General features: G+C 38.4%; 1 protein-coding gene across 7 annotated transcripts in view; it reads right to left on the bottom strand.

Annotated features, from left to right (window-relative positions):
* The window catches only part of DGKI (diacylglycerol kinase iota), a 198,623-nt gene that overhangs the window by 98,259 nt on the left and 75,342 nt on the right, over positions 1 to 25,022 (bottom strand). For 5 of the 7 annotated variants that reach the window (XR_005258860.1, XM_038153160.1, XM_038153163.1 and 2 more), the window contains exons 2-8: positions 23,998 to 24,106; positions 14,715 to 14,810; positions 12,201 to 12,275; positions 9,716 to 9,772; positions 9,000 to 9,065; positions 3,154 to 3,225; positions 2,725 to 2,841 (exon numbers count right to left, since the gene is read on the bottom strand). Coding sequence is in view for 6 of the 7 variants with exons in the window: in XM_038153160.1 (XP_038009088.1) it covers positions 2,725 to 2,841; positions 3,154 to 3,225; positions 9,000 to 9,065; positions 9,716 to 9,772; positions 12,201 to 12,275; positions 14,715 to 14,810; positions 23,998 to 24,106 (592 nt within the window). In the remaining variant the exon portion in view is untranslated. The remainder of the gene's footprint in view (positions 1 to 2,724; positions 2,842 to 3,153; positions 3,226 to 8,999; positions 9,066 to 9,715; positions 9,773 to 12,200; positions 12,276 to 14,714; positions 14,811 to 23,997; positions 24,107 to 25,022) is intronic. The other 2 variants (XM_038153161.1, XM_038153164.1) reach the window with 1 other exon arrangement.

Raw genomic sequence — 25,022 nt, 5'->3', positions numbered from 1 at the left:
AGTAGAAAAGTTACAGAAGTGGCTCACATTACAGATAACATGGAAGAGGTATTGGAGTTTTCCATTAATGTAAGGGGGTCACAACACACAGGGCTACCACCAATTCCAAAATTGTTTGAACCATTCTGGATATTCTTCATCTTTAAATCAGTTGTTTATAAGAAGCAAAAGCTCCTCATTTAGACCATATATGTCAGCATAAATTTGTTCTTAACCAATTACACCATGATGCTTCACTAGCCCAACGTTGCTGGTAACAAGACACAGAGTGTGGTCTTTGTGCAAGCCTAGTATTTGAAAGGTGGTGACCCACATTGTACAAAATAAGCATGGAAAACCATTTTTGTGGCAGTCAAAAATTAAAAAACTGTAAAACAGGGCAAGGTTTTGCTACAAAATGCCATCTTATTTACTTCAAGGAAACCACAAACAAACAGGATGCAGGCACCACTAAAATCAATTTTATATGAGAGGGGAATTCAGTTCAGGAGTTGTCTGTGACCAATGTAAGTATTTAATTAGAGCTGAGGAAATATGTTATACCCAAAAAGCTTCTAGCCATATTTATTCTGACTGTGAAATATCTGAAAAACACATTGTTGGTTACACATTCATTTTTTAATGTGAAATTACAACAATTTGTAAATATTGTGTTTGTACTTTCTGGATCAAGTAACGTGAATATTTCATCGTGTTTACCAAACATTTCTATAGGGTGAAAAGAGTCATAATACATAGAAGTAGAGCTGGCCAGGAACAGCAGGAGAGGAAAAATATTTCCTAAGAAAACAATAAACAAGAAAACAAGACTTCTGCCAAAAAAAACTGAAAACACATCCAAAAGATGCATCACTATTTTCTAAAGTAATAATGATGCCTTTCCCATAACTCCAATGGGTGCTATTAGGCAGCCTCACCAAAATGCACCCATTGTCTGCATTAAATACAATTTTGATCTATTTAATGCTCCAGCTACACAAGATAAGGTTTTGCATGCTACTGACCATGAATTTCAAGGACTAGAGATGTGATTGCAAGTTAATAGTCAAGTACTTTGTCTGTGCTCATGACTCAGGCACACAAAGATAACAGCTACTTTCTTTTGACTTAACATTTTAAGCTTTATTTAAAAGATTTTTTTTCATATATTATAATTACCTAGATTAGATTTGGTTTTTAATTTAAAGTTAAAAATTGGACAAGAAAGCAAATTCTCTATAAATATTATAAGGAACATATACCCTGCTTTGGGCAAAAGCCAAATCAAAAGAAAATTACACATCAGAGTTTATTGGGTTGGGGTTTTTTTGTTTGGTTGGTTGGTTGGGTTTTTTTGGGGTTTTTTTTTCCTTTTTTACTAAAAAAACTAAGTAAAATAAAATTTAAAAGAATTAAAGAAAATCTTCTTTTAGTAAGGTCAAACATGGATACATCTATCAAATGCCACACAGCTCCTGAAAATTAGCCAAGGATATTAAGTCCCTGCCAAGGACTCAAACATTCCTCAACAAAAGAGAAAATAGTATTTCTCTAGAGGAGACTGAAAAAGAACAGTGTGGGGAAAATCTAAAAATGGCAAAAAAGCCTTTTTTTCTCAGAGTGGAGGTGGCTAGGAATATTGCAATGCTCTCTCTTGACCTAAAGGAGAAACAGAGGCCTCTTTGGTTGATTTTTTGGTAACTCTATCCATGTATTTCCTCTGCCCCTTGTCTTTAACAACCAGCTTCCTACTCATGTCCAAATCTGTCACATCCCTAAACTGGAATGAAAGGCAGTGTCCAGTTTAGGACACTAATTTAGGCCTCAGGCCTTTTTCTGGTTTCATGGACTACTTTTGTCTTAGTGCCTTGGCTACAGCCTGAACTTCTTAGAGTCTTCTTGACAGCCAGGAGGCAGAGTAAAAAAGCCCACGTCACTTCCCAAGGATGGACTGAAATAAAGACTATTATTCTGAAATAAAAAATTTGACCAGCATTTCTGATTCCCTGATATGTTCAGCGTTTGTTTCTTTCAGCTCAACTTGGAGTAAAAACAGACTTTCAAAGAAAAAAAATCATTCTTGCATGATGTGAACCCCTTTTAATTTCTGGCCAGCTCTCCTTTGGATATCTTTTTCCCCTGTTGTGTTCAGCAGCGAATTACCCTCTCCAAGACCTACCACATCCATCACAACAGCTTTGAAGTCCAATGCCTGTTATGTGCAACAATGAGCGTGTGGGTTTTTTACTGCTGAATGTGCAAGCCCTGGTGCAATTAAGACCTGATTATTTACATGTCCATTAAAGGCAAATTCAGAGGGATGCCAGTCCAGACATAGCCAATTCTTACTGCAGTTCAAGTGAATGTTTGTGAAGTTTCCCTGTATTTGCTCAGCTCTATTTAATGAAACATGCTTGACTGCCTACCACACAGGGGATGTCTTGCAGTATGCTTGCTGAACTCACGGTTACAGGAACAACTCTGAGTTGAAATAGCTCAGAACAAGTCATGTTTGTTGCTAATCATCCCAAACAGGGAATTTTACTGAAGGACTTGATGGAGGGGAAGGAGGATACAGGTTCATAACCACCATGGATGTACGCTGGGTTTCAGGGAGAGAGGCAGGGTTGAACAAGCATGCCTTGGTGAAGGAGGACCAAGCAGAGAAGCCAGGCTGGCCCTGCACAGCCAGACAGGCCCTGCACAGCCAGACAGCTTCAGAAACAGACATCAGCATGCAGTTACCTGAGGTCTCTTCACCTTAATGATCCAGGTGGGAGGCACAATGACAGCAGCATGAGCCCCCAGGGAACATGGCTCCTCAATGTGATGTAGCATGAAACAGGTGACTTTGTTATGAAACTGGAAGAGAGGAAAAGAGTAGAGTCAAGAAAGACAAAGGGGAAGCCTGGAGAAGAAGAAGAGGATGATGGTACAAAAACCAGAGCAATATTCCCAACTCCATCATCTTCAAGTCCTTCAAAGTATGGAGATTTCGGACATGAAATTAAAGATTATCTTCCTAAGCCATGTCTTCTTAGGAAAAAAAAAAAAAAAAAAAAAAGGCACAAGCAAAAACAAACCCAGACAAGCAAAAGCACCAAAGCAACAAACAAAAAAACCCCCACAATCACTCCTAGTTAAACCCAGTCTCCTGAAGTATTTTCCACTTACCGCCAGCTTGCACCAGGAACAACTGATGGCCACAATCTCTTTACTATGGAAGGAGAATTTCTGCTGAAAGCCCTAGAATAACCAGGGGGGAAAAAAACCCATTAAATTCATCTTGACTAGAAGAAAATATATATCTCTAACTCTAGCCAGGTGAGTGTGCTAGGAAAACAGATTTTGGGGGGATAAAACAATAGCAGGAGGTAAAAGAGAAGGTTCTTCCACTGGGGTGTATTCACAAAATTCTTTTAAAAGGATTTCTGCAAAATTTTTTCACTTTTCTTTAATTTTTTGTAGCTAAAAACAATGGAAGAAATAGGGAAATGTCTATTTTAATTTTTCATGTATTTCTACAGACTTGAAAGTTTCAGATTTTCTGTTGAACAAAGCGTTCTGTCATTGCAGCCTTGTTTGTTCTAAACATAAACAAGAATTTGAAATTTCTTTTTTTTTACTAAAGAGTAGAATTACCTCTTTTTTTTTTTTTTTAAGACAGAACAAAATTAAATACAATGTCTCTCTGGGAATGTCCCTTTCTCTGACAGGGAAATGAAGTAATCAAATTTATAATTTTATTGAACTGACTCAGATTAAAATCCTTCCAGTAAGTTCCAAGAAAAAACCAGTATGGCTTGATTCAGATCTCACAATTGAAATAAATTATTTCTTTGCATTTTTAAAGCAAGAAAAGCCCACCCCAACCAGAAAATGCAGTTTTATTCTCCTAGAGAGAAGCTTCTTTCTACAGAATGCAATATGACTTTGCTGTAAATTCTAAGGCTGGAAAAGACAATTGGGTCATATATATCCTTCTGCATGCAACACAGGCAACAAACAATAAGATACAGTCTGTAATTTTGAGCTGAGTTAAAGGTTATTTTAGTCAGAGAAAAAAATCGATTTGGGTTGATGGCTGGAGAGATGGAAAGTCCACAATTTCAGTGAACAGTTTGTCAGTGGTCTTTACTGCTTAGATTTCAGATTCACTGTTGGTTGGATCCTTTATTCATGGCCTTCCCTCAATCCTCTCTCTACCTCTGTAAGTAGCCCATCACCACCCAGAATTTTCTAATTCAATCTCTCTACCAAGTGATGAATCTGTGAGCCAATTTTCCTTTCAACAAGCTGAGTAATACCTAAATCTCCTACATGCTGGAAAATGCCCAAGATCCAATGCAAAAAAAAAAAGTTATAAACTGATTTAGTAACGTCTAACAGGTCATTGCTTCACTGCTTCTGTTATTAAAGTCCTTCTTCCCCTGCAGGAGAAATGAGCCTATTAGTGCTCAGTGAAATGAAAAGGTCAAGCACACCAAGAAGAAGAATTAAATAAAAAAAACAACAAAAAAAAAAAAAAAAAAAAAAATGCAGAGATGCCTTGGTCTTCTGAAGTGAGGGGTTGAGCTACAATCTGTCTATACAGGGTGGCTGAGAACAATTCTATTGATACTCAGAACAGGAGGAGGCTCCACCTGCCTGCCCGGAATGCAGAAGTACATCTTGCAGCTTCACCAACAGGTGTCCCTAGCATGCACTCAAACCAGTTTGCCATATGGACCTCATCACCAAGACCAACTCCTGAAAAGGCTTGTGTCACCTCTGGCTAGATTTTTGCAGTTTTGTTTCAATCCTTCCCCTAATGCTTCAGGGTTTACATTCAGAGAAATTCAAAGAGTAGATTTTTCATAGTGATTGTGATTTGGCATATTCAGGTTTAGCAATGGAGTGTAGTAAAGTGGCTTAACAAAGACAAGCTGGCCAGATACTTCTGGCTGGTCACATCTTGTCTGCCATTCAGTGTGAGCATAGGAGCAGCAACTGTGATACAAGTGCTGGAACAGAGGTCTGACACTGGACAAAACACTCTTTCCTCATTTACTTACTCTAGTGCTTCATAATGTTTCTAACAAATCTCACTCCTCCTTGTTCCAAAGCACATTAAAATAAAAAATAATTATTTCAGTCCCTCATGGGCACAAAGTGTTTTGGTTTTTTTTCTGCTTTGTAACATCAATGGGAAAATCCTTCTCTCCCAAAATCTCCAATAATAAAAGTCTAAATTCAGTACATTAATTCCACAGCCCATCAGCTGTGCATTTTAAACATATGGACTGAGCAGCTTGTCTGGTTCTGGATGGATCATTTTTCATTTATTTAGTAAGTTATTTGGCTTTGAGGGAGTCATTAGAGAAAATTATATAGCAATAAAAACATATTAATGATAAGTAGCAATAAACTACCACTTTCCTTCCTCAAGTTGCTTTATAAACATGAGCTAACTCTTTCTGAGGATAAAGGTTTCAGGTAAGATGGCATTTATTTGAAAGCTAGCTTCACAAATAAAGTAATTGATAAAATAGATAAAATAAACCATGCACTGTAAGTCACAGGGGGATTTGGCAGGGACTATTGGACTGAAACATAGGAACCCTCCGTATTTCACTAGAAATCATATTTTCTGCCTTCTCTGAATGAGAAGACAGCACTGAACTTCAGCTGTCTTCAATCATGCAAGGAGGTTTTCTGCACCAAATTAGAAATTTTGAGATAGAAAATGAATTTCACCTTTCTGAGAACATCAGGCTAACAGTGTATGATTAGCACTGATTCTCCAGCAGCTAATCCCTCCACAACACATGAAACCCCACATTGTAAGCTGCTCCTGTAGAAATAAATAGTTGCGCACACCAGAAAAAATGTACTTGTAGGAAAAAGAGTGCCTAAATGGCCACAAAACCAGCTTGTGGTGGTAATCCAACCTGTCTGAATAGTCAGGATTAAAGTGCAAATTAACACAGACACCTGTGAACCAAAGACAGCACATAGGGATTGCTAGTTTGGATATGTTTTATTTATATTCACAGAAGTACTCATTACTAAAGACTATTTTCACACCAGTGTTAGGGCTACTAATGATTTTTTTCAAGTACTTTCCTACAAAAGATTTTCTCTTTTTAGTGCTCTTAGAGATATGCTAATGCAGCATAACTGTAGGAGAGACATGTATTATTACAACTTGAATACTGACTGCAACACAAGCACTTGGATGGTGATCTCTGCTAAAATAACAAAGAACTAGAATAGCCTTTCAAGAACTAGAAATTTTAGTCTTGACTTTACATTTAGCCCTGCATCAATCCACAGATTGATGAACTGGTGTTCTTTAAAAGAACACCAGTGACAGAGACACTGTAGACACAGATTGCATCCGTGTGGAAGACACCCCACTCTGGACACCACAGAAGGTTGAAAAAATAGTGTTTGTTTAGCATTATGGTCCAAAATGTGTTCTCAGTCTCAGAAAACCTCTCAGCCACTGATAACTGGAAGCATATTAGAAAAAAAATTCCTTCTCATTCATCCTTAAGCTTCTATTACTGCACATAGTTATGAGATGGATGCTGGACCACATGGTCTGAGCATTTTTATGTCATGTTATGGAAAGAAAAAAATTATCCTGTTTTTTCTAATGATCTCAGCTAACAAATAGCTAACAGCTACGAAACTGTCTTTTTTTTTTCCTATTTCTTCAAGAGAAAGAAAACATTCTTAAATATCATGAATGGTGTGGATACCATGGGTTGGGAACTCTTAATTACCACCCCTTCAAACACAACAGCTATGAAGCATTAGGAAAAAGACCTAATGTGTGACAGGTTTGAAAGGAGCAAATGTAGTTCTTCTCATAGCATGTAGTTAAGTTCAGGAATTTCTTGCTAAAGGATGTTGTAAATGCTACAACTTTACATGAACTCAAGGTTCAACAAGACAAGCCCACAGGAAAAATTATTGTAGATCGTTAACTATAAAGGCACAATTTCTGGAAATTCACAAGACAGAAATAGTTTTCTTGGTTACACTGCACATTCCAGGCCCCCTTCCCTGGTACCTATTTCTCTATATAGTACTTCAGCAATAAATCAGCGAAATCAGCCTTGGGAAGAGTAAAAACCTAAAGCCTAGATGAGTTTCTATAAGCTGTATTTGCACTAGCAAGTAACATCTAACAGGGTAGCAAGGGCTCTGTTAGTACTCAATAGATTACACACAAACATTTTCAGATAATTTTACTTTGAATTAGCTGTAGTCTGATCCTGTGGACTGAATTCCCACCAGTAACTGCAAAGTGAACTTCCAGTTAAGTTTAATCTAAAAGGAATTCAGTTAATTTGTTACAAGACTGTCCCCCATGTGAGCCATTGCAAGTGATGATAACATGGAAAATCTCTTTCAAACTGCACTTCTGATCAGTTGAACACTGACAGACTCCTGTGTACTCAATTTTTCACGAAATGTCAGCCATGGTGCATAATGGCACACAGAATATAAAGCCACAAGGCTATGCTAAGGATATGGAGGGCATTAATTCCTTTCCACTTGCTTATGGTTTGAAGCATGAGATGGGTATATCCTGAAAGCTTTCTTTATTTGAACCATTATTAATGATCACTAAAATACTTAACCATCCCATTCCACGCATGAGATAAGGATTCTGATAGATCTCATTGTTGTATGACAGTCCTAAGTATTCCACAAATAATACTTTTTTATTGCTTTACATTTACTGTCATTCTGTTTCAATTAGAGTTTCCCTTTTCTTGGAAGACAAGAAAATAATAAAGGTGGCTCTTACTTGGAGGTTTTTGAAATGTAATAGTAGTGTGCATGGATTTTGCTGTAATAGGAGACTGCTTGGCCAATAAATATAACTGATTATTTTCATTATAATTTTCTCTAATTTTTTGTTTCCTGGCAAAGAACAACCTTACTACAACATACTTATGTTATTCTTAACTGAATATTTCTTATTTAAGGGGAAAACAGAGATTTTCTCTGAAGTTTTCTATATTGTCTGTTTGATGGTAGAATTAGAAGACCAATATCAAGCGAGGCTGCCCATGGGTACATACCCAGCACAAGTTTTGATATGATACCTGGTGAGTACTCTCATTGCAAAATCAACTCCAAATGCCTGTAGGGGAGATCCAGTCCAAGAAGGCAGAGAACGTGGCAAAGTCATACCCTAAGAATGCTGTGTGCGAACTGCCTTGCTGCACCCTTCCCGTGGTTCTTGCTATAAAAGGTCATCACATTTTTATTGCATGTCCTACTGGTAGCTGAAAATCTGCATGAGTATCCAGATACAAATCTCATTTTCCTCTGACTGAAGCATTGTGCCATGGAGATGAGACCTGGACTTTCTTACTATTTGTAAAGAGGGAGACAGAAGTATAATATAGTGCTAAAGAAAGAAAACTAAATCCTTGTTAATTTAATTTTTAAATATCTCCCAATGTGTTTCAGGGGTTCATAATATTTCAGAAGAAAGACCTTCAGCAGTTAAAGTATTTCTTCCCCCTTTTTACAGTTTTTCAGAAATAAACTTTTACAATCTATGAAGCAGAGGAAACACAAAGCAGTCTTATAGATCTTAGAGGCTGCTGGGGCAGAAAGAAAGCAACAGCCTTTCTTTTCCAGGAGCCTAAAAAATAGGCCATCCCAATTTCAGCACAGAGGACAGCACTGCAAGAACATCATATTAGTACAGGGTTAGCTTAGCAATTAAAAAGACTCAAGGAGTCACAGCTTTCCTCCTCCTCACTTTCAGCAGCCAGTACACCACAACCTCCGAGGACAAATGATGCGCTCATTCCTGCAGATGCAGCTGCCTTTCTCTTCCCACATGGGAATCAGAACTGTAAATGCTGAACATCTCAGGCTTGTCATTAGCTATTCAAAGAGGGCAAGTGTTTGTGATAGAAAAGAAATGCAGTGACTAGAAGGACCTACTGGCTACCCTGACCTCCTAGGTGCCCTGTGCTGTGCTTGTGCTGTGCAGGAAATCTCACCTTTCCACACTGCTTACATTTGCCCTCCTGCCTCCGCCGGTGCACCCAGTGATGCCGCACAAAGTTCTGCAAACAAGGACAAAAAAGATGTGTTATGGGAAGCACGAGTACCTTGCACTCAGTGGTACCATCTATGTGAAATTTGTTAACAGACACCAAGGAAAAAGTCACTTCAGCCAACAGAGTAATTCCTGGGGCAAAATGTGCAGCAAGCACTGCAGAAAACCTCAAAAACCACCAAAAGTGTAGGAGGAATAAGGACAAGGTGGTGGGTTTTTTTTTATCTCATTGAAATACTGAGGAATACTTCCTCAGTATTTAGGTTTTTTAATCTTTGATTTTAGGTTTGAGATACTTCCAGAGGAAAAAAAAATACTAAGAAGAAGAATGAAAAGAGAGGAAAATAGTTTTTTGAAAAATAAAAAAATACAAGCTCAAAGGCCAGGAAGAAAAAAAGAAGGTTAAAAAAAAAAAAGAAGGAAAAAGAATACCTGAATGAATGGGAAAAAGACAACAGAAAGGTGAAATGGTTTCTGTCAGTGTAAGTAATAGAGTGCTTCAGCTAGAATTAATTTTACATTTATTCTAGAGAGGGGAACATGTTCCACTGGGAACCAATTCTCTAAGACTCCACTCAATCTCAAAGCAATTCTGCAGCTGCACACCAGGGGGACCAGCACACATGTCAAATGAAAAGAAATTTGTCCATTACTTACTTCTCTTGGAGATCTGGAGCCTCCTTCTCGGAAAGTTGGTTTGCAGCGAAAATTAATCTGCCATTGAAATGAAACTGTTAGAACTTCAAGTGAGCTGAAAGAAAATTTATTGCAATATCTTGATCTAGGCTAGATTTCCAAAGTATTTATTACCTACTAAAATATTAGCTTCACTGGGTGAAAAAAGATACTTACCTGGATGTCAGAAAAATCTCTTTTCATATGCCATATTAATTCTCCTTGCTGGTCTTCTACACAGCCCCCATCTTCACTAATGCTAGTGCTGCCTACTCAGTTCCAGTATTTCAACTGCCTCCTCCTTTTAGAAGGAAACCACTTTGTCTTATTTTTCTGGAAATCATTTGCAAACAAGTGCAGACTTCAGCTTAGGTCTCAAAAGTCAGTAGGTGCTGGAAATTTCACTCTGAAAGACCTTTTTGAACATCCTGTACTTATGTTTTCATAAGCAAAATCTGTAGAAAAGTTGCCACTCACGTAAAGAGCCATGCAAATTCTCAGATTTCTACCTTTTCCTTAGAGAAGGATGTTTGCATCCACTTCCCCAACCACAAATCATTCAGGAAGCATTGTATTGCCTCATGCAGTGGGGTTGCCACTCCAAAGAGGACAATAGGAGTTCTCATGAATGGAAAACATTTTGAGGAAGGTGAGGAGAAAAAAGTATTGAATAAACAAGAAGCTAGTCCCATGAGAAAAAAGTTTTGAGAAAAGAAAAACAAAAGAAAATAGAATAGAGGGATGTAGACACTAAAAAAGGAAAGGCACTGAAGAAAAGAGAGGCCTACACAAAGTCTAAAGGATATGTGAAGTAAGGATGCACTAAATTAAACAAATTCAAGTTTGAGTTGACCATTCTTCAAAGAATAAAAGACTTGAAGACAATGCACAGCTATGCTTTTGTTACAAACATGAAATGACCAAGTTTCTCCAAATTTAAATACAACCCAATTTTGAAGGCAACTATTAAATGAGGGAAGAACTTATTTACATGGGTATGAATAAGTTCTTCCCTCATTTAATAGATGCCTTCTAAATCGTAGTTTTAGGCAGAAAAATAAAAATAATATTTATTTAAAAGGCACACACAAAAAAAAGTAAGCAAAATACCTAGTACATATAAAGAAATGAAAGGCATTATAATATTGGTCTTCCATTGCTCTTCACCTGGAATTGCAATTTGTTTTTTCACTGCTTAGTCATGGCAGGCTGGAAAGACCCAGCTTATATTTCTTTTCCTTAAAACTAGCTCCTTGGCAGGGAGGGTCAAGCAGAAGACTTGTGTACTAGTTTTAAACTTTCTAGACTTTGTAACAGCCCTCTGCCAAGAGGGGGAATTTCATGGTCTCCAAAACAGCGCAGAGAAGCTGGGTTTTACCTAAGTGCTAATTTTCTCTGGCAGGCACCAACTCCCTGGGCTATGGAAAGTCAGCACTGCTGGTGACGAAGGCAGTCATGAAAAATTCACTGGTAACATTTTGTGCTGAAAGCATGTGCTAATGTTAATTTCACTGTGGATAAAAGCATCGGGGGTGGAAATGGTACCTCTCCAACTTGGTATTATGGCAACCACTGTGGGATTTGTTAACATGAGTCCAAATACTTGGAAAGGAAAAAGCCCTTTCCTTATAGGGTTGCTGCTATAAATTTGTTATGCATCAGCTTCTTTTATGAAGAACAACATTGCTAAACATTTAAGAGTGAAAATGAAGCTCTAATGAAAGCAATGGGGAAAATCCCATACATATTTCTTCACACATATCCCATCAGGAATGAAAAGAGTGGAGAGGAGATTTCGCTAGCATATTTCCAGTTAGGCATAATGAAGACAAATCTCTGAGGGGAAGACTGAAGTCAGTGATAGATATTCTGTAGGTGCTTTGGTGTGATCAAGGATCCTTGAAGGAAATGAGAAGCAGAACAGATGCTCACAGAAATAATGGTAGTATAAAGAAAAGGTCTGATGTTTTCCATTTTACAGACAAAAACTTGAATTCTGAAGTTTTGGAGAGAAAACAGTATAGTCTAATAAATACAGAGCGAAGTTCACACTAGCATCTTATGCTGCACTGCTTATAATAAGTATAGCTGTCATACAATGAATTATGCTAGCTTTAGTTGGGGAATTGTAAGAGGCCAATTTTGTACATGACAGAATACTCCATTTTCAAGCTTCAATTTTTAATTTAGAAGCAGAGGCAATTTAGTTTTTAAACATGAAAATTGTGAAAGCATTCACTAGTTTTTTCTTTGTTTTGTTTTGGAGCTTTTTATGGTTCATGGGGTTCAAAGAAATATACGTTAAAAAAACAAAAAAGGTGGAATTTTAAGCCAAGTTTCATTCACAAGTACATTATTAAAACAGCTGTGAAAACTTTGGCACAGAGTGTTTTCCAGGCTGAAACCTCACTAAAAGAATTAAAAGCATGTTGGCTACATCAGGCTCCAGAAGATGGCAATGTCTCACCTTCTCTAACTGCTCCATGCAGGCGTTGTGGACCACGATCTTGCAGGCAGCACACTTCCTCCGCAGGGCAGACTTCTGCAACAGGAAAGGGACAGTGTGCGTGTGCAGCTGAGCTATGCCCGGGGGAAACAAAGTCAGCTGAAAAACAGGAGATGTTTCACTCCCTACGCAACACACTTCCCCCCCCCCCCCCCCCCCACCTTTGGTGCTCTCAGTTGTGTAAAAAATAAATAAATAAATGAAAAAACCTGAACTTTTGTGGAAAAAAAAAAAAAAACAAACAGCCACAGCACTGCAGCTTGTGAATTAGAAGTGAATGAGCATCTTATAAAGATGATGAGCAAAGAGGAGAAAAATTGCACATGCAAAACAGAGAACTCACATCAGTTTGCAAGAGGTCATTTCATGCTTATCATAAAATATTTAATTTGATAGGCCTGACCATTGCCTTGCAGAAAAATACTTGGGTACTTTGGTTATTTTAGCAGAGAATGATGAAATTCTCATAGAATGCTGTTAAATGCTTATGAAATGTTACAGCAGAAACAAAATTCTCAATTATGCTGGTTAGTTTTATTAATTTCAATAGGGCTTTTGAAATAATTTCCATTGAATCCCCTGGGTCAAGGAACATCAAAGGCAAGAGAACACATCCAGAAGAGAGAATGTATTTACTTACTTTACTTCCATAAACTCAAATTAATTAACCAGATGGAATTAATTTTCACAGAAATTTAACTTACAGACTTGTGCTTGAGGCACAGAACATTTATAAATACACAGTAAGTTTAGATTTCTTTGTTTCAGATTTTTTACATTCAATTTATTCATGTCCATTTAAATCTCTAATAAATTAAATCTTTATAATTTTCAGTATATTTTAAATAAGCTCCCTAAAAAAAAAAACAAAACAAAACAAAACAAAAAAACAGGGAACCTAGCTTCAGCTCACATTATGGAATAATTATAATAATTTTATTAATTGTCATAATTATCTAGTTACACCGTAACTGTACATGTTCACATGTATATGGTGTTCTAATGTTTCACCTGAAGAATCATGGCATTGAATAGCAAACTGGGCTTTCACATGTTTCATGACTTGGTAAGTTCATGGGGTTTTTTCTCTGTGTTTGCCAAGTTTGTTTTTTACCTCTGTAAAAACCATATACAATAAATTATTAAATTTCCATGTTACTTTCAATGTGCTAAATCATGAGGAAGAATTTGCTCAGTTTTAGGAAGGCAAAACTCTACTGAGAACACAAGAACCATCACACTGGGTCAGACCAAAGGTCCACCAAGCCAAAGAAATCCTATGTCCAGCTTTTGCCAGAACTCAGTGTCTCAGGACCAATCTAAGTGCACAGCAAACACAGAGTGACACTTCCCTTCAGTATTACCACACAATCAGCAGTTGTTAGGACTTTGCTTCAGTACTCTGAGGGAAGCACAGGCTTCTCAGGCTTGGCCCTAATGCTATATACTATAATGCACCAAATTTGCTTGAGAAGTTTTAGGAGATTGATATTAAATTTGTGCTATGGAAAGCACAAAAGTGTGCTGTGGAAAGTATTTTGGATCACTGGGGGTGATCCAAAATACCACTGCTTTGATTTGAATTAAATGCTCTGAAGGTGGGGGGGCACTGGGGAGGGTGGTAGCAAAATTAGAAAGGCAGTATCCTGAAGAGTCACAGATGGTAACCACAAACATCTCCGAGAAGAGGAATTCCCTTTAACTTTTTCAGTCCAAGGGCTAGGATACTCCCTTAGAGCATGGTTTCAGAGCAAGGATACGAGCAGAGGATCCCCACTCTCTTCCCAAGCTTCCTAAATACCAAAATGAGAGGGATTTGGGTATGTTCTTCTCTTTGATGAAGCAATTTAGCTGAAACACTAGGCAGAAAGAGCTCCTGAAATAGCCTGAAAGTGCAACAGTCAAAGAGCAGATACTCATGGATCTGAGATCACACCAATGAAATGCTTCCATAGACAGCAGAAAAGCTTCATTAGGAGAAAGCTAACCTTGAATATTCCCAAACAGGAGAAGATAAACACTCAAATATGAGTGCACTCATTGCTGGTGAGTGCATTCAAGAGTTTGGAAAATTCGGTTCAAACCCTTGCAGTGATTAAAATTGCAGAAATTTGTTCAGACCCTCCTCTCAAAGGCTGCAACAAGTGATATATTTGCATATATTTTCATGTAAAATAGACTATTGTCTTTTAATATTCCTGAAGCATGTCAGTATTCTAGCCTTTTTTCCCTTACCATGTTAGTAAAGCTGTTAATTACATACATTCTCGCTGTGTAAATAATCTGGGTCAATCAAAACTGGTTTGGGCCTTTTTCCTGAAGCAATAAAGTCTTTACCAGAAGCCTTTTGCCCTTTTTGCTCTCCTTTTGGAGCACAGGCAAACAATTCAAGCTCTCAAGTGACTGAGCACTGCATCAGTCTGAAGCCAGGCTTGTTACCTCAGAAAAATAAAAATAAATCCAAAAATAACTCACTGAGAATTTGACTTGGCAGCTCTCCTCCCCCAGGTAGCAGAGGTCCCCAGAAACATTCGTCTCCAGCCACAGATGCTCTCCATTCACAGCATTTTCCTGGAAAAAAGAAATAGTTAATAATCTGTTTTGTGAAATTCAGACATATGAGCATATAAGGAAAAAAATCTGATATTCAACAAATTTAGGAAACTAAAATAAACTTTAAAAAAGCCAAACAAAAAACAACTACCACACCACCAGGTATTGCTTTGGTTTTCTACAACACAAAGCCATAGCATATAACAGCATTACCCTGGCTGACCATCCCAGCTTAAAAGATGCTTACAATACAATGATGTGTCACCAATCTAAACACACTTCAATTAAACTTTGCTGATGTTTTTCCCAGATGCTGCATAGTTTAACTGTGAATTCAGATTTCATAAGCATGTGATGTACACAGAATTTTAAAGAAACAGAGAATCCAGAGAGATGAAACAAAAACACAACTACTGAACTTTCAATGGGAGAAACCAAAAAATTTGAGAATTGGACACAGGAGTAAAAACCAGCATGCTGACTATACCTTCAGGATGACAGGACAAACTAGACTAGGGAAAATGCTTTCCTTGAAATAGCTGGGTCATCACTCTCTGATTACTTCAATAAAGCATTACATTACCAACAGAGACTAGACTCGAACTTTATACATGAAAGGACAACACATTAATCCAAGAATGCTCTCAAAAAAAAAAAAAAAATCTACCTAGCACACTGGCAATTAGGAGTGATCAACATCTAACATCATAGGCTAACATCTAACTTTATCATGACAGCCTTATTTGACCAAATTTGTACCCTGATTCTTTGCAAATTCTTGTTCTAGAGGAACTTGATTGTAGATAGACTGTGGGTTTCACTGGCCTGTAATCCTGATGTGACTAAAAGCCTGAAAGTCTACTGTACACTACTTGAGCAAAGTGAATAAATAGGAATTCTGTTCAGCCAGAATTAGAGCATGATAGAAAATGCTTTGACAGTCTGACATTTGCTTCCCACACTGCAGAAGTCAAAAATGATGATGCTCACCAAACAGATGGCGTCCGACAGCAGGATGCTCCGAAATAGCCATCTTGGAGAAAATAATTTATTTAAAATACCACTGTCAGTTTCAAAGTGATAAAATGAGATAGCTTCTCTTGCTATGCTGATTTCTTAGGTAACGCAGAAAAGCAGAAGTAGCAAAATCCTTTTCCTTCTGGAGTGCATCCACAACAGCCAGGACCTAGGCAAGAGTGCACATAGTGCCTTACCACAACCATGGTGTTCACTTCCAGTAAAACCAGAGGACAAGACCAGCACTGGCTGTTTTTTGGTGAGAGGTCTACCTGTCTGCAGGTCTTTAACTTCATCAGAAGTGTTCTAATTCCCAGAGCACAATAGTTTGGGTGAGGATTTTCAAGGCTTTTATAATGCAAAACAATTTCTAAGAACTTGCACTAGCTTAAGAAATTTTTCAAGCCTTTCTTAGGGAGTACATTATTCAGATTGTAAACTCTGTCCCTCATGTGTGTCCTTATATTGCAGCTATTTTGTCCTCAGTAGCAGGATAAAAGCTCACCAAAGAGTGCTTCACCTGAGCAGATTCTCTGCAGACAAAACAGTGTCAACTCAACATTATAACCCAGAGGTAAATCTCATAGGATATAAAAGATTCTTATGAAAGACCAACTCTGAAAGCTAAATAAGAAAGCACACAGCTTCTGGGACAGAATTTTTAACACGGAATAAAAAGTATATTGAGAAATGGGTTAACCATCCCTTCATTTGGACCCGGTCCAAATAACTTGCCATCAGGATTTCTAAAGATAAAGTGGCCTATTTCCATAACCTGGTTTGGACTGCTTGTTCTCTATTGTTCCAGAATCCATCAGAGATTTACTTGTCTAACTTTACTTCACCATGTAAATAAAATTAGTTGGTAGTCTGCAAGGATGACCTTCGCAGTTCATGTTATTATACAGTTCTAACGCAACTAGGCAATAAAAATGTAAATAACCTGATCTGGTATGAGTGGCACACCTCCAGACACCTGCAGCCACAGAAAATTTCATAGCACTGCATGTGAAAACTCACAATTTCAATTCCAGCAAATGGACTTTTGGAAAACCTTTCATCCTGACTCAGAGCAAAGAGCTGAGGCTGCCCAAGATGAAATGCAAAAAATCTTTCCTTCTCAGTTAATTTTTCTCAATAAGATCAAAGGGAATTATTTGAACTTCACTGTTTTAAATTTTACAAGGCTCTGTAATTTGAGATGTAAATTGAGGTGAGACATTCTCTTGCCACTTATGAAAATCATGATATAGTCAAAAGAAGTGCTGCGACCAATTTTTTATTCACTTCTGACAGAAAATTTTGACAAAAATCAATACATTTCTATGAAGAATTTTGACTTCAACAAAACAGTATTTTCTACTCCAAAATTCACAGGCAATATTCTACAACATGCTGGACAAAAGGGCACTCATCCCTACCTACCAACACAGAAGCTGACACAAGTCCCTGGAATAATCTCCTATCACCTCTAGGATGATATCCTGATTAACACAAAGCTAAACGACAGTAAAGGTTCTGTCATCACTTGTATATTTTGACACAGCCTTTTTTTTTTCCATAAAAAACTTTGCCAGTTTGGTTTATTTTGTACTTGATGTATTTACACTGGCTTGAGGATTTAATGGCTTTTAAAGAAGCAGCTGCTCTCTTTCTGTCCCTGAAGACACAGACACCAGTCTCATGCTCTTGCCATTTTCCTCATGTTGACTCCGTGGCTGTAAAGCTACACATAAAATCAGTTCTGCTAATGGAAAAAACTAGATATCTTATCCACCAAATCAGCTAGACAAAATGACTCACCCTGTGACCACATAACTTTGGATCTGACACAAAAAGTGGTGGGTTAAAGATGGCTTCAGTGAGACTGATGCTTTTGGTGCCACCTCAGCTGACCCGTCAAATCACACTTTTGGGCTGACGTGTTTTGCTCTGACTTGCTATGTGGAAAATGGATACTGTCCATCATTGTGGATAAAACAGCAATGACTGTGGCCTAATAAACTGCGAACTCTCCCTCCTCTCCAGCTTCCCAGCCTTCACAAGTGTGTGAACTCAGTGTCCTGGGAAGAAAAAAAGCCCCTGCTCAGTGAAGCAGAGGCAGCAGCGCTTTCCTGGCAGCCTGGCTCACAGGGGACACACCATCTCAATATCTCTCCATCTTCCAGATGGACCCTCCCATTTGATTGTTCCTGATCCATTACCACCTTAACAGCAAACAAAAATAATTTCAGTATAGCAAACATTCCTTGCATACAAAACAAATACCACACACAATCCCCCCAGAAGTGGAAGAGAAATAAGAATTCAAGGACCAGGAGTTTGGGAACCGTGTAATTGCATGCATGTGTTCATGACTTGCTGTGCGCATTTCACTGATTGAACTAGATTTCTTCAAGCTCTCCAGCATAGTAAATGACAGAGCAAGAGTTACCATTTTACCAACACCCACCACTATCTCCATACCTCACTGCTCTTCAGACTGCAAGTCAGCATGGTTTCAAAGCAATGAAGATAAACCTGGCTGTTTTAAATTGTCATGTCAAGCAGCTGTACTTATTCAGCCAAACAAATAAACCCAAGTCAGACCAATCTTCTAGCTCAAATGAGCGGTAACTCCAATTGTAACAGGAGGAATGGAACTCTCCTCCACTCCTGCTATGACTGACATTCCGCAAAAAATTATTTAAGAAAAATCTCTAAAAAAAATCAGTAAGAAAGTTTTCCCTTTGTTAACACTCCAGCAAGAGAGAAGAATCTTCTTGTGAGTATGCATTTGGGTGATACTTGTTATCAGTGTAAAATCAGTGGTCATCAATCTAAACTTAATTAAATATATTTTAAGCAAAAATTATTAATTTTGGCCCTTTTCTTTATGAAATTACTATTGAGCAGAAACAAATTTGTTTGGATGTCTCTTTCCTAAATATCTTTCTGTCATGTTTGGATTATGTTTCACCCTTAACTCTGAAATTTCAGAGTTTGTAATATTTGTGTTGCAAACAGGAGTAGTGCCCCAAATATTTTTCTGTTGATATATATTCTCAATTTTAACTCCATCTTAGCACATTTCAATTTGGGAATATTTTTCATGTAGAGGTCACTTATTCTTTAATTATTGCAAGTGTAATATGTGGATGTAGAACACAATAAAACAGCATAGGCATATGTTTCTCCTTTGCCCCCAACCATGCTTTCCAACATCTCTGCATCAATTGCCTTTTTAGATCCCCCTAAGCCTCAGCTGAGAAATCACCTGTGTACATAAGCAGAATAACAACATTTGTGTTTATGGAGCAGCAATGTTCAGATGCTATCAACAGAGGTGGTGATTCCCTATGTCCTTATGAACTACTGCTTTGGCAGGTAACAGCAGCAACGAGAAAATACATGTTTTATAGATGGGCACCTTCTGCAAATCACTGCGTCCTCTACCCCACTGGAAAAATACAAAGATATGGCCACCATTCTGAAATATGACAGATCTCTTTTCTCTTTAGAGCTCTCTGGAAAGAATATCAGATCTCAAACCTTCATGAAAAAGAAGCAGCAAAGTAGAACTACTGATCCAGAACACAGCACTTCAAGTGTCAACTGCCAACAAAAATTCAGCAATTTTTAAATATGCATGGGGCTTCCACCCATCACTACGTAATTTGAACTAGAATTTCTAGCACCTCTTCATACTTTTAAGTGACTAATGGAATACCCTGAGATTCTCCTTTTGTCATGAGAGCATATAAATATAAACATCTCTTTTCAACTGAATGCTTAACTCCCAATTACAAAACTTAGCCTTGAAGACCCTCTAATGGAAGAGAAGCCCATCCTTCAGTGTAAGAGTCAGTATAGCTTTCAGGAAGTTGTGATGCAGAAGCCAAACCATTAATGGAGAAAAGGAACAGATTTATCTAGAATGAGGGAAATGTTTCATCATAAGTAAAACATGTGCTACTGTATTAACACATACACTAACTATCCAAGCTTTAGTATATCATTAGGCAATACCAAACACTTACTGCCCATGAAAGTAAGCAGACAGAACTACTGACTAGTGCCAAAAAGGCACGGAATATAATCCAACTCCTTTAAAAGTCACATTCACTAATTTTAAATACCTCACTGATATAGGTCACTTCATGTCTATCAGTCTAGCCCATACCCCAGTCAGTATATCCACAAGCATGTTATGGAAGATGGTGTCCAAAACCTTGCAAAAGTCAACACAATGGTTTCCCCTCATGTACCAAGCCAGTCATTTAATCTGTTAGGCTGGTCAGGCACGATCTCCCCTCCATAAATCAATACTGGATACTCTCAGTCACTTCTTAATATTTTTGGAAATTACTTCCAGAATTATTTGCTCCATAACCTTCACAGAAATCAGGGTAAGACTGATTAGCCTGGTATTCCCTGGATACTCCTAATCCTTCTTGGAAGCAGAATGGACATTTGTTTCATTGCAGTCCTCAGGAACATCCTCTGACCATTGTGACCATTCAAAGACACCAGACTGTCCTAGCAGTGATATCAGCCAGCTCCCTCAGCACCTTTATGTGCAACCCATCAGGTCCCACAGACTTCTGTATGTTCAGTCTAAGTATTCCCTAACCCAATCAGCCTCCACAAAAGTAGGTTTTCCTTCTTTCAGACCCTGCTATCAGGGACCTGGGACTGCTGAAGGCAGCTCTTACCAACAAAAATGGAGGTTAAAAAAAAAAGGGACTGTGCAATTCAGGTTTTCTATATCCGTTGTCACCATGTTCTCTGCCCTATTCAGTGGCAGCCCAACATTTTTCCTGCTCTTCCTATCACTCTTGATTTGCCTACAGAAACCATTTCTGTTACCTTTCCTATTCCTGTAAGATTCTACACTAGATGAGATCTGGCTTTCCTTACTCCATCCATGTGGAATCAGATAGTGCCTTGTATTGACCTGACCAAAGCCTGCTTCCACATATTGCCAAATGCCATTTTTCAACTTCTACTACAGCACACAGTTTTCTGTTCTTGTTGAGACCTAAAAGATTTCTGGCTTTGTCTTTTATACACATAATTTATGGTATAAATCATAATATTTCTCCTCTAAAAACATTCAACTTGTGCCCAGAGGACTCCAATTGTACATTCACAGAGTTTTTTCATTGACCTCCAACAATGGAAACTGACTACCTTCAAATGCCTCTTAAGAAGGGGGGGAAAAATTCTGAATCTTGTCATCATGGGAGAAGGAAAGAAATGAGCATTAACAGAAAAAATGCACTATGAAAAAAAGAAAGAGATTTGGGGATGTTCAACACTCTACTATTCTAGTGGCTGTCAATAGGTTTGTAGGCACCATAGAAAGCAAGAGCTAGAGGCAGTAGCTAAAAGAAAATTATAGGATGACTTTGTGTACAAGCTTATGGTTATATTCCTTGGTAGAAAATGGCAACAGAAAAATACAAAAAGACCTGGATCCTCAAAGGTACACAGGCAGTGTTTTGGGTGGCTCAGTGTGTACTCACTTGAGAATCTGGGCTAGAATTACCTACTTTATTATTTAACACTTGGGAGTGATGTCTGAAATGAAAGTGTGTAGGAGAAAGGGATAGGCATCAACATATCACAGGGGCAGCCATTTAGATCAATTCCTTTTTGGTAAGGCATCCCCAGCACTCCCCTCTGGTTATTATAACACTGACTCCCCACACTGTGTTCTGTATGGCCCTGGTGTGAAAAGAGAACATTAAATTATACAGCAAAGCTACAAGTTAACTTGAATTAAGTGTAACAAATGTGATGAAACTGGACATTTGTAAGTATTTTAGGGAAAAGAAACCTCAGGGAAGAGAGACAGTAGCAACAACAATAGTAAAGAATACTGGGGAGTTTTGTGCAAAAAGTCTTAGGGGACATGAGAATCATCACCTCTGCTTTACAGCTAGAGAGGCTAATGTACTGAGAGGAAAAACAACTCCTCTGAGCTCACTCACAAGGTAAGTGACAGAGCAGAGAATGGAATCCCACTCTTTGACTCAGTGCCCTGTTCACAGGTCCATCTGACAATGGCAAATCACCATTAACTCCAAAAGGAGTTCTCAAAAATGGAGACAATGGCCAAAGAATTCTTTCCAGTTATTACTGTGAAGACTGTGGTAGAAAATATTTCCTCCCTTTTAAGTCAAGAGACAGTTTATGCTCATGTCACAGACTTTGGAAAGATCTCCCATCATGTGTCCTTGGAGAATCATCCTCAGAAATACTGAAGAGGAGGATGATGTATATGAGGATGCAACACACACTGATCAATGCTGCCTTCCAGCGATTAAATACAAAAATTTCTTGTCTGGCTCTGACACATCAATTGAAATATCTTTTCACTCTACCAAATATACCTCTGGACTTAATTTAAAACTTAGTGGTTTTTTCTTTGTTGAAATTCACGACATATTGAAAACCTTTGGTCAACCTTACTTCAACCTCCCCACATGTTGAAACCTTACTTCCATCATACCTCAGATTTGAGAAATACCTTTCTCCCTTTTACCAGTTACTACAACTGGTCAGTTCAGTCTCCTCCCAACCACAGATGTCTTCCACTCACTATCATGTCCCTCTCCCCACATGACACAGAGTTGCCTCCCTTCTCCAATCAAAGTATGAAGTAAAGCAGCAATACCAGTCTGAGAGGCTGCAAACAGCTAAGAAATTGAACTGACCAAAAATCTAAACCATAACCATGGAAATAAGCTACAAAAAAACCACACACAATTAAAACCCAAAATACTTAATCAGTATTTACCAACTTATAGCAGCTCCTGCTGTATTTATGTATAGGGATCACATGAGTTAAAAGGAGTAATCATTATGGGATCATGGTAAAGGAGTAGCAGACAATTGGCTGAGGAAGGGCAAGCTGTGGTTGTTAGACTTGGGGTTCAGGGGTTTTTCTTTTGGCAGGGATTGTTGCTGTTGTTTTTTCTAAATACAGTTTTCAAAGGTGTTTAATTTAGCTGATGTGCTTAACCCTTCACTTATGTGACTGATCCTTCAGATTTCTACTGAACAGCAGTGATGATTCAAAACAGGCATTTTTACTGCCTTGCTGAATCAGCACCTGGGCTTGCTGGAATGAAGGAACAAGGTATTCTCCAAAGCACTTCCAAGAGAGTTCTATGCAAGCTTTCAAACTGCAGACCCTCATAGTGAATCTAAACCAGCTTCCTGCAACACAGCCTGCAAAATTTTATCCCCTTAAACTCTCAGTGCAACACCTGGAGAGTTCAAGAAGAGCAGGTAATTTAAAAATCAATTCTGTTTTGATATAGAGAACAAAGATAAACATAAGCCATATTCATCAAAAGAGAAGTTACGTTCAACTAAAAGTTGTTTGCGTGGCTGGTGCCTTGACAATTTAATGTATCAACCTCTTTACCAATAGCCATGTGTAATATCTTCTGTATGCTTTGCTTTAATTGAGACATTTGTGTGACCTGCTGGCCTATGCCCATCATTTTAGCTCTTGCCAGTGCATAACCACATGGAAGGTGTGTGGGGATGGTTCAGGAGAGGTACAGACTTGCACTAGTAAACACAGAGAGGGTGGCCTGGAACAGTCTTCCTAGCGAGATGGTTGATGCCCCATGCCTGCCAGTGGTTAAAAGAGATGTGGACAATGCCTTTTACAATCTGCTTTAACTTTTGGCTAGCCCTAGAGTGCTTCAGCTGAGAAACATAAAGGAGCAAGACGAGGGGTGGAAACATGGTCTCCATGTCTACACACTAGCTTGAGCCCAGAAGAAATCTAATCATACCTACAAAGAGCTGTGACCAAAGATTTCGATTACCTACTCTGCACATGCAGACAACTTGACATGTGTCTTCAGCCTTAGATTTTGGCCCAACAGATGGGCCAAACAAAACAGAGGCACAAAATCCTGCTGTGCTAAAATTAGATCAACCTTTGTCAAGAAGGAGGTGGGAAAATGTAACCAGCTTCCAAGCTGGAAAATCTGTCCTTTTTTGCTCAAGTTTTCACGTTTGCTCACAAGTTTTCATGTCTCTGCCTTATGCTTCGGCTCATAATAGAAGCACATTCTTAATGACTAGCACTAATTTTGATAGCAACAGGATGCTGATTTAAGGATGGAGAGAGCAACAACTAGAGATACTGCTCAAAGTAACTGCCAAAAAACCAAACACCTACAGTCCACTCTAAGGCCGCTCTTGGTTCCTTCACAGGTCCATTGGTGACTGGAATGTTGAGGGAATGCACAGGAGCCAAGTGCTGGAGGCCTGACCTGGAGATTGCTTTCCTGCAAATTGAAAAGAAAAACACAAATAAATTGAGTGTATATATGAAGTGTATATGTAACAAATATATCTCTCTAACATAACTACCCAACATCCTCCCCAGCTTTCTCCAGAAATCAGAAGAGGCAGTAATGCATTTCATTTCAGCTTCAGTGAAATGGTGCTTGAATGCTATCTCCTGCTAAAGCAGTTCAGGAAAAGAATAAAGCAACCTGATCACTGGAAATTACTGTTTAATGGAGATCACTTACTCAGCTGGCACTAAGCTGAAATATCAAATCCAGTGAACTATCGGTGGTTATGTTTGCCAGTGTTAGTGGAGTCCTCATGCATTTCACCTATTCCTTACACACCAACTAGATCTGTCGAATAATTTATGCATAGTTCCAAATACCATTCATAGGAGAGACAAAATATTAGTTTATACAAAGAATCAAACCCTTGTTGCTTTTACTCAGCTTATAGGCTGGAAAAAGTCATCCATTCAGCATCCAACTACATAAAACAAGACATGGGGATACCACCAGAAAGGGAAGTCATAAACTGCTACCTTCTTTGATCATATCACAATGTCTCAAGGAATTACAGCTTCTTTCCACTTATATTTCTATTTCAGTTCTATCTTTCTGGTCCAAAGTAATTTTTACAGCTCTTGAGGCAAAGATGTGACCTTCCTCAGAAGTCATAGGTGGTGGTCAGAAACGCTCATGAAGCTGGCTCCACAGTGCTGAGGGGACATCCCTCCTGCCTGTCTCCCTTCAGACACTCAGCCCTGACAGAGCTGCCTCACCAGTGAGCCCTCAGGTGGAAGCACAGTATGCTGCCAATACAAAGCTCAGCTGCACCTGAACAGTCTATTTCCTACGGCTTCCCAACACTATTGCATTGTATGTATTAGAACCTGATGGTAGTGGCCAA

Source organism: Motacilla alba, chromosome 1A (assembly GCF_015832195.1).
Source record: "Motacilla alba alba isolate MOTALB_02 chromosome 1A, Motacilla_alba_V1.0_pri, whole genome shotgun sequence".
In the NCBI taxonomy this organism is placed as follows: domain Eukaryota; kingdom Metazoa; phylum Chordata; class Aves; order Passeriformes; family Motacillidae; genus Motacilla; species Motacilla alba.
This window is presented reverse-complemented; position numbering and strand designations above follow the sequence as displayed.